Raw genomic sequence first — 9975 nt, forward strand, 5'->3', positions numbered from 1 at the left:
GACTGTGTGTGGTCTGTCTGTCTGTAGATCCAGAAGGTGGTGAATAAGAAGTTGAGGGAGAGGTACTCACACAGACAGAAAGAGATCGCTGATGAAAACCACAAGCATCACAGCGGACGCATGCTCTTCCACGGTAAGATACCAGTACCTCTGCAGTCTTACCTGTCAATTCTGGTGAAGAAACACAGTGGGTTCTCTGTTATAACATCTACGCTGAATGAGAGTTGATTTTGACATCGATTTTCCTCTTCTCTTTCTTCCCCCTCTCTTCTGTCAGGTTCTCCATTCATCAACGCTATCATCCATAAGGGCTTTGACGAGCGGCATGCCTACATCGGAGGCATGTTCGGCGCGGGCATCTATTTTGCAGAGAACTCCTCCAAGAGTAACCAGTACGTGTACGGGATAGGAGGGGGCACAGGCTGCCCCACTCACAAAGACCGTTCCTGCTACATCTGCCACAGGTCAGACTCACTCCAGACGTTCATAAATAATATGTGTGATGTCTAGTCTGTGTATTGCAGGCAGAGGCTGTTGTGTGTATGCTGGTGTTATAATCTGTGTGGTGACGTTGTGTATTGCAGGCCGTTGTATGTGGTGTTCTGAATGAATTCAAGTTAGGTGTAGTATTCTGATGTGTGTTACTAGGTTGTTTATTACAGGTGTGTGTGTGTGTTGGGTTGTTGTGTGTTGCAGGCAGATGTTGTTCTGCAGAGTGACCCTTGGCAAGTCCTTCCTCCAGTTCAGTGCCATGAAGATGGCCCACGCCCCCCCTGGACACCACTCAGTAATCGGCCGGCCCAGCGTCAACGGACTGGCGTACGCAGAGTATGTCATCTACAGAGGAGAACAGGTCAGTCTAAAGGCCTCAGCATGCTTCGGTTCAGCTGGCGCTTAGCCAGCAATACAACTGTTTGTCCATATTGAGACGCTGTAGAATAGAATAGTCAGAATATATCTAAAATAACTCAAGAAGTCTGTCATTAATTGTTGTTTTTGTCGAGTAGATCTAATTCACGCAGTTTTACATCTCACTAAGATGGTGCAGTATTTCTCAAGTGACAAAATGTGGGTGAAATTGATTAGTCTCTCGTTGAATGACAAATACTTCATTGAAGAATCCAGACTGTTGACCAATCACTGACGAAGGGGAGTAGACATTGGCCTGCATCAAGAAAAAATGTTGTGTGCACGAAAAGCTGGAAAAACCCTTGCCAAAGACCAAAACTAACAAAAACGTCTCAAAATGTCATCATAATATATGCACAAACTGTTCCAAGCTGTTTCGGATGGGAAGCCTGCAGACGCACACACACACCACAAACAGACCCATGACAATGACTTGTCTGTCCTATCCCACTGTATTCCTCAGGCATACCCAGAGTACCTCATCACGTATCAGATCCTGAAACCAGAGAGCACACCCTCCCCCACAGCCGGAGCAGAACAGAAGACCTAGTCCAGACTCAACCAGACTAACACACACCCACCTTTGCTGGGAAAGAACGAATCACAGAGACTGTTACCCAAAACACTACTTCACACATTCTGGGCTGAGCCAGGATGAACCTCCGCCCCTTAAATGAACTCTAACCCCTGGAAGGATGTCTGTCCTCCACTAGTTTCTGTTCTATTTCACTCACTATAAATGACCAGTTCCTCACAACCACCACCATTTATTTCCCCAAATGTTTTGGTTTCATTTTTTCCCTCGTCCTTCTTTAGTGTTTAATTGAAAATGTTGCCTTCACTGGGAATTGTCTAATGTTGTCGCCTGTCTAGAGCTCATGCTCCCGGGTCTCTCGCTCATGGTTGACACTGGTTACGGCCAAATAGAGAGAACCAAGCGGATAAAGTTCAGGTTAGGTTAGAGATGGGGACTCAAAGCTCATTGGTTAGTGGTTAAGGTTAGAAATAAGGGACTCAGAGCTCATTGGTTAGCGGTAAGGCTCAGAGATAAGGACTCTTGCCAGTCTGCCTTCACCTGAGTGATAGCTTCCCCAGTGAAGCATGGCTGAGACTCCTCTACTGTACCTATCACTCAGATGGATATGTAGGTAGAGATCAGGGTGGATGTACTAGTATGCAGTATACCAGCCTCACTCCCAGCCCTGTTTCTTCATCAAGCCTGGCAGGGGAAGCTGCGGTACACAGACCCCAGAACCAGATCATGCGTGACTGAAAACAACCAATAACCTCTCCCTTTCCAGCACACAAATATATATTTTTTAGCTCATCAAACCTTACACTTCATTTATCTTATTAGCTCTGTATTATTTTATTGTGATATTTCCATGATTGTTTTACTTTATTGTTTTGACTTTGTTTTAAAAGATTATGTATAATGGGACCATGTCACAATGGGGACCAGACCTGGAGGTTTTTGACCTCTTTGTTTTTTTAAAGTTGAGATGATATAAGATATCCCTCTCTGGGACCAGTAAGGGTTCCCTCTCTGGGACCAGTAAGGGTTCCCATTAGGGGTTCCCTCTCTGGGACCAGTAAGGGTTCCCTCTCTGGGACCAGTAAGGGTTCCCATTAGGGGTTCCCTCTCTGGGACCAGTAAGGGTTCCCTCTCTGGGACCAGTAAGGGTTCCCATTAGGGGTTCCCTCTCTGGGACCAGTAAGGGTTCCCTCTCTGGGACCAGTAAGGGTTCCCATTAGGGGTTCCCTCTCTGGGACCAGTAAGGGTTCCCTCTCTGGGACCAGTAAGGGTTCCCATTAGGGGTTCCCTCTCTGGGACCAGTAAGGGTTCCCTCTCTGGGACCAGTAAGGGTTCCCATTAGGGGTTCCCTCTCTGGGACCATTAGGGGTTCCCTCTCTGGGACCAGTAAGGGTTCCCATTAGGGGTTCCCTCTCTGGGACCATTAGGGGTTCCCTCTCTGGGACCAGTAAGGGTTCCCATTAGGGGTTCCCTCTCTGGGACCATTAGGGGTTCCCTCTCTGGGACCATTAGGGGTTCCCTCTCTGGGACCATTAGGGGTTTCCTCTCTGGGACCATTAGGGGTTTCCTCTCTGGGACCATTAGGGGTTTCCTCTCTGGGACCATTAGGGGTTCCCTCTCTGGGACCATTAGGGGTTCCCTCTCTGGGACCATTAGGGGTTCCCTCTCTGGGACCATTAGGGGTTCCCTCTCTGGGACCATTAGGGGTTCCCTCTCTGTTACTGTAACTGATGGGAAATCCTTAAAGGTTTCAGATTGGGACAGAAATTGAGTTATGTGAGAAAGTAAAGCAAGCTATAAGATGTTACTATTATTGTTAGAACATTACTTTGCACAAGAAAACACTGAACATCTGACTTTTCATTACCATTTCCCATCCAGTCAAACTCATCTTTTAATGGATTTGCACTTTTAAACGGGAATGATTTTTAAGTTATTTGAAAATAACGTTGAAAAAAGATGTCCAGTATTGTACAGTGTGTAGCAGACGATGCCTTTGTAAAGCTCACCATGTTGTTAACGGATGAAGAGTGAGCTGTATTAGTACTGTAAATTATTTATTTGTTTTTTGGTGGGGATGAAAGGGATTTTTGTAGCTGTTTTTCCCGATCTCTTTCTTGGTCACTTCCACATTCATCCCTCTGCTCTGTGTCCTCTTTGAGAAGTAAACAATAACTTTTCTTACTTCCTACTGGTTTTGTCAATCATCCTCTGGGAAATAACAGTTTGAAGCAATGGCTGGTTTGAATGCCACATCCTGTAGTCTGTATTGGAGGACAGTCTTCTCCCTGTGTCGTCCCACTCTCACTAGCTGGGCTCTATCTGCATCTGCTGGTGTGGTACTCTGCCATCCCTGCTGTTTCAGATACCAGCTCCAGAACTGTCTGCGCTTTGACCGGGATGTTAACACATCCATTTACTGCAACCTGTGTAAGTCCCAAATAGCACCATATTCCCTATATAGTGCACTACTTTTGACGGGTTCCCTACTGGCCCTGGTCAGAAGTAATGCACTATATAGGGAATAGGGGGCTATTTGGAACTGAACCCTGGTCTTAAAGGAAAACACCACTCAAAAACTATATTTTGGTATGTGTTTCATTAGTCTGCTGTTGATAGTTTTGCACGTCAGCAATCAAGTTTTCAAGATATAGAACTTTCAAAATACAGAATGTGTCCCAGTATGAAGCGACTAATGAAACAATAGCAAAAGATAGTTTGAGTGGAATTTTCATTTAATCTCCACTCTTCTCTTCAGACCAACACCTGGAGAGAGCCTTGATGCCTCTTACTCTTCCTACTACACTCCTTATCTTATTTTTTCACCATTTTATTTTGTTTTTCTGGTGCTGAAAAGATCCAGTAATGAATGACCCACTGACTATCATGTACCACAGCTTATTTGGAGACTAATGTAACACTCCTCAGTGTTGTAAAGTATTAATAAAGTACATAACTGTTCACATCTGACCAATGCCTCTTCCCTGCTACTTTTCTCACAATCAAAGTAGTTCACTGAAGATTGTTTTGTCTGAATGGCTTTTGTTGAAGTTAAATGTACATAATGTAAGTGTTCCTCAAAAGGAGCATGACCTTGTATTGACTACAGCTCATTTCTCTTTCAATCCAACACTACATACTGATACTGTGCGGAACATTCATGGAAATGTCCAGAGGAAAAATGTACTCAACACTGTGAAACAGTATTGGCTGTGCTATGCTTTCCTGTAGAAGGGAATTGATTTTCAGTGAAGTGGGGGAGATGAATAGCTGTGAGGACAGAGTTGACCATTACTTCAGCGATCACCAGCAGGAAAAGATGTCAGTCAAACTTCTCATTCAGGGGGCCGAATAGAAATGAGTCGATCAAAACAAACAATCTCTCCACCTGTTTGTCACACAGAGCTATTGTGTTCTCCCCTAGATGATGTGGATGGCATTCGAGTAGGGCCCGGTTTCCCGATAGCGATGGAATTTAGGCTTACGAGTGTTTAACGACGGACCTTTCCTACAATGACCGAAGATGTAACATGCATTTTCCCAAAACAACATGCGCTGGCATCAGGGAGAACGGTCACTAATTGCATCGTTGGAGCATGTGTAGCTACTGATAGGATAGAAAGAAAGGGAGTGCTGCTTTTGGATCAGCTCTGTCCATTCAAATCTTATATTAACATTCTAATTATGTCACAATACTGATGACGGATTAGCTCCTAGACCTAGAGAGATACACTACGTGACCAAATGTATGTGGACACCTGCTTGTCGTACATCTCATTCCTAAATCATGGGCATTAATATGGAGTTGGTTCCCCCTTTGTTGCTATAACAGCCTCCACTCTTATGGGAAGGCTTTCCACTAGATGTTGGAACATTGCTGCAGGGACTTTCTTCCATTCAGCCACGAGCATTAGTGAGGTCGGACACTGATGTTGGGCGATTAGGCCTGGCTCGCAGTCAGCGTTCCAATTAATCCAGAAGGTGTTTGATGGAGTTGAGGTCAGGGCTCTGTGAAGGCCAGTCAAGTTCTTCCACACCGATCTCGACAAACCATTTCTGTATGGACGTCGCTTTGTGCACGGGGCATTGTCATGCTGAAGCAGGAAAGGGCCTTCCCAAAGTTGGAAGCACAGAATCGTCTAGAATGTCATTGTATGCTGTAGCGTTAAGATTGCCCTTTACTGGAACTAAGGGGCCTAGCCCGAACCATGAAAAAACAGCCCCAGACCATTATTCCTCCTCCACCAAACTTTATAGTTGGCACTATGTATTGGTGCAGGTAGCATTCTCCTAGCATCCGCCAAACACAGATTCGTCCATCAGACTCCACAGAGAAGGCATTTCCACTGCTCCAGAGTCCAATGGCGGCGAGCTTTACACCACTCCAGCCGATACTTGGCATTGCACATGGTGATTTTAGGCTTGTGTGCGACTGCTCGGCCATGGAGACCCATTTCATGAAGCTCCTGACTGACAGTTATTGTGCCGATGTTGCTTCCAGAGGCAGTTTGGAACTCTGTAGTGAATGTTGCAATCGAGGACAGAATTTTTATCTGCCGTTAGTTCGTAGCCTAAGCTTTATGGCCTAACTGTAGCCCTTCAGCACTCGGCGGTCTCGTTCTGTGAGCTTGTGTGGCCTACCACTTCGCGGCTAAGCCGTTGTTGCTCCTAGATGTTGCCAATTCACAATAACAGTACTTACAGTTGACAGAGGAAGCTCTAGCAGGGCAGAAATTTGATGAACTGACTTGTAGGAAAGGTGCCATTCTATGACAGTGCCACGTTGAAAGTCACCGAGCACTTCAGTAAGGCCATTCTACTGCCAATGTTTCCTATGGAGATTGTATGGTTGTGTGCTCGATTTTATACAACAGTAAGCAAGAGGTGTGGCTGAAATAGCCGAATCCACTAATTTGAAGGGGTGTCCACATACTTTGGTATATGTAGTGTATTACCACCTACGGCTGCAAATATTGAGGGGGCTTATTCTAATGCTTACCCAATAAAAATGCACTGAATAGCCTACTGTTTATATTTTAATACGGTCATCTTGGTTTTCTTTTGAAGACAAATTGTATACGTCGCTTGTTGTATCAAATGCAAAGACCTTGGCAATTTTGTATTTGTAGTCAACTTTGTTCTGAAGTTATCGGCAGTCGCAGAGAGATGGAAAAACCGTGTGATTCTTCTATGTTTAGAAAAGGCGGTGGGACAGCAAAAACCATCTAACGTCGCGCTTGGCTGATGTACCAGTGGTGAGGCAGGCGTCTCACATGCTGACTACACCGGGCACGCGTGTGCCATCCCGCGCATGTTGATTTTGTCCATCCACACCAGTCGCGATCAGGACAAGCAGGTTGAAATATCAAAACAAACTCTGAATCACGTTTTCAAGTGCAATGTTAAAAACGATGGTTTTGGGAAACAGTTCGGAGATTTAACGATATGCTCCTACGAAGGTTCTGACGATGAATTTAGCATTAAAATGTTTTTGGAAAAACCGGGCCCTGGGGACGTATACCATGGTTATGTCAAAACATTTATTTTTTTCGGCTCTAATTACGTTGGTAACCAGTTTATAATAGCAATAAGGCAAATCGGGGGTTTGTGATATGTGGCCAATTTACCATGGCTAAGGGCTGTATCCAGGCACTCCGCGTTGCGCAAAACAACAGCGGTTAGTTGTGGTATATTGGCCATATATTACGAGGAGTGGCTGGATACAGCCCTTACCCATGGTATATTGGCCACATATCACAAACCCCCGAGGTGCCTTTGTAACAGTACTCGGCTTGCGTTGTGTACAATCAATCCTCGACACGAACTCCAACGTGTAGCACCAGTCATGGAGATTTATTCGGATAGGAACAGCACAAAATTGCACGTCATGCAATGCACGGCTCACCATCCAACTCTGCACTCACGCACTGTACAAAATATATGACCCCCCCCCCCCCACCAGACACAGTAAGTTGCTAGCTAGTACTGGCGGGAATTCTTTACAACAAAATGCACAACCAATATTCTCCAAAAAACACTGCATCTTATGTGTGATGTTCGAATAACATTTACAAACAAATTGATATAAATTGTACATTTAAATCATTACTTGGGAGTATAAAAATCACTTTTGATGTACAGTGCTTTGCAACCAACAACTTGCAGCTGGTTTGGTGCTTGTTCACTGGGACGATTCTAACTGAAACATTCTCCCTCGTAAGCAAGCTACGCAAACCAGCCAATAAGATGCCATGTTGAGTAGGTGAAGGCAAGACAAAACTAAAACCAAAAACCCATTGGCTTAACAATAAAGTGGCAAGGGGAATCACCAATAAAACCCTGTTACACCTTATTGCTATTATAAACTGGTTGGCCATATACCCCATGCCTTATTCCTTACATTTAAACTAGGGCTTGCTGTAGCTCTTAAATGATTTCTGGCTATTCAAAGTCATCTTTATTTATTAGTGTTTGCCATTAGGTATGCTAACTGTTTTCTCCTGCTATTTTGAATGAAATGTTTGATTATGTTAATTCTGCATTTCTTCCGTTTGTAAACTGTGAGCAATAATAAATCATGTCAAAGTTTCTCGTTTTTTCGTTAGCTATAGAAAAAAATCAATGTGACCTAAAAATAGGATATGATGACAATGGTTTTCGTAATTGCTCAACAAATCATTGTAGCCTAAAGGCAGACAGGAATTGAGCTTCAAGTAGGCCTACAGATATTCTGCAATTAAAACATTTAAATAGGCTAATTAACCATGAAGTGGGAAATTAAGTGACGTTGCCATAGACCTAATATGTTGACCTTTAGATTATTCGTTAGGCTACAGTGAAATGCCAAAGCTTTTAGATAATATAGCCTATAGGCCTAATACGAAAATTGAAGCAGCTCAGATATAGTGATCTAACGGGTAAATAATACTAGGCAGGTCTATCGATTGTACATAAAGGAAAGTTATGTTAATATTTTTGCCTAAATCAACCGAATTATATAATAGTTCATCTCGGTTTTCTTTTTTTTATGTATCCTTGATTCACTTGTTTATAAAAACATTGCGAACTATATATTAAACTATTAAGTTTTCGGTGGTCAGAGACAGATAAACGTCTTCATCGTTCGTTTAGCGGTTATTTGATGTGTCTAAAGTGACGCGAGTGGGCATACGGTGATCTAACCACGCACTTAACTGTTCTTGATAATGGTAAGATTACGAGCGATTTCAAGTGCAACGTTAATAAAGTCGTTTTTGGGAAAAGGCTCGGAAATGTCAACATGGTCTTAGGTCCTTGTATGATGTTCTAACGATTCATTTAGCATTAGGATGATTTTGGGAAACAGGTCCCAAATGCTCTAGTTGCCGCCCTAATAATGAAAAGAAATGTCTTCAAAAATGGAAGGAAGTTGGTAGGAGGCAAGATCAGATGGAACCATTTTAGCCAATGAGAGGGCAGATACGCGTGTGAACAGGCACAACGGTTTCCACTAGTTACAACAAACGCAGTCAAAATTGTCTTAAAAAATAATGAAAACAAAAATTGGTTTTCATTTAAGGTTAGTATTAGGCATAAGGTTAGCAGTGTGGTTAAGGTCGGGGATAGGTTTAAAATCACATTTTAAGAAGATCAATAGTAGAATTAGACGGAGTTTATGACTTTGTGGCGGTGGTAACTAGTGACGACCAGGCGCAACTCCGATTTTTTTAACCAGGTAGGTCAGTTAAAGTACAAGTTCTCAATTACAACTGCGACCTGGCCAAGATAAAGCAAAGCAGTGCGACACAAACAACAAAACAGGGTTACACATGGAATTAACAAACGTACAGTCAATAGCACAATAGAAAAAAAATCTATAAAAATCCTCGTAAAGTGTTTTTTCTCAAAGTTGCCGGGGTGTCACGTGTCCTATATCGTTACACTTACAACAACCAAATCATTACGAAAATTCTATATTATCAAATAAGCCACACGTAGCAAATAAGACATTGCATTTTTTGTTAACCAAATTCGACACTTTCTCATTGACCTCCATACAAAAACTTATTGTTTGGTAAGCGAAAAAATAAACGCCATCATCTCTCTGGCATTAGTCCCTTATTGGAAGGAGAGGATGAACACCAGAAGTTATTCGGTCTTCCAGGACCGACATGAACAGCCCTGCACTAGAGCTTGTATGATGTGTGTAAATTCTGCATAGTGTATAGGCCTAAATACTTATAGGGAGCGGATTTGCTCACGTCTGAAGTGGCATTTGATTAATACTTATAGTCTGACAGAATGGAAAACAATAATGAAATCAATGTGTTATAGCGTGTTTTTTTGTCATCTAAATGGCTAGGTTCCAGGTATAATCCCCATGATGTCATCATTTTACCCAACAAACACCTACAATGTGATTTCTATGGAGAGATTAATGAGGACGTGGAGTATTAAGATCACCCACCAGGGGGTGCTATAACCCTACAGTTATGTTGTGATATGCAACCCAGCTCTTCGAGCCTTATTCTAGTCATTGCAGACAGGACCGG

General features: G+C 43.1%; 1 protein-coding gene across 6 annotated transcripts in view; it reads left to right on the plus strand.

Moving 5' to 3' along the window:
* The window catches only part of LOC129813764 (poly [ADP-ribose] polymerase tankyrase-1-like), a 144586-nt gene extending 140172 nt beyond the window's left edge, over positions 1-4414 (plus strand). For all 6 annotated transcript variants that reach the window (XM_055866272.1, XM_055866281.1, XM_055866289.1 and 3 more), the window contains 4 exons: positions 28-133; positions 278-464; positions 697-853; positions 1373-4414. In XM_055866272.1, the coding sequence (XP_055722247.1) occupies positions 28-133; positions 278-464; positions 697-853; positions 1373-1459 (537 nt within the window). In that variant the 3' untranslated portion in view covers positions 1460-4414. The remainder of the gene's footprint in view (positions 1-27; positions 134-277; positions 465-696; positions 854-1372) is intronic.
* Positions 4415-9975: the final 5561 nt, after the last annotated feature.

The sequence above is a fragment of the Salvelinus fontinalis genome, chromosome 2, assembly GCF_029448725.1.
Source record: "Salvelinus fontinalis isolate EN_2023a chromosome 2, ASM2944872v1, whole genome shotgun sequence".
Classification (NCBI taxonomy): Eukaryota; Metazoa; Chordata; class Actinopteri; order Salmoniformes; family Salmonidae; genus Salvelinus; species Salvelinus fontinalis.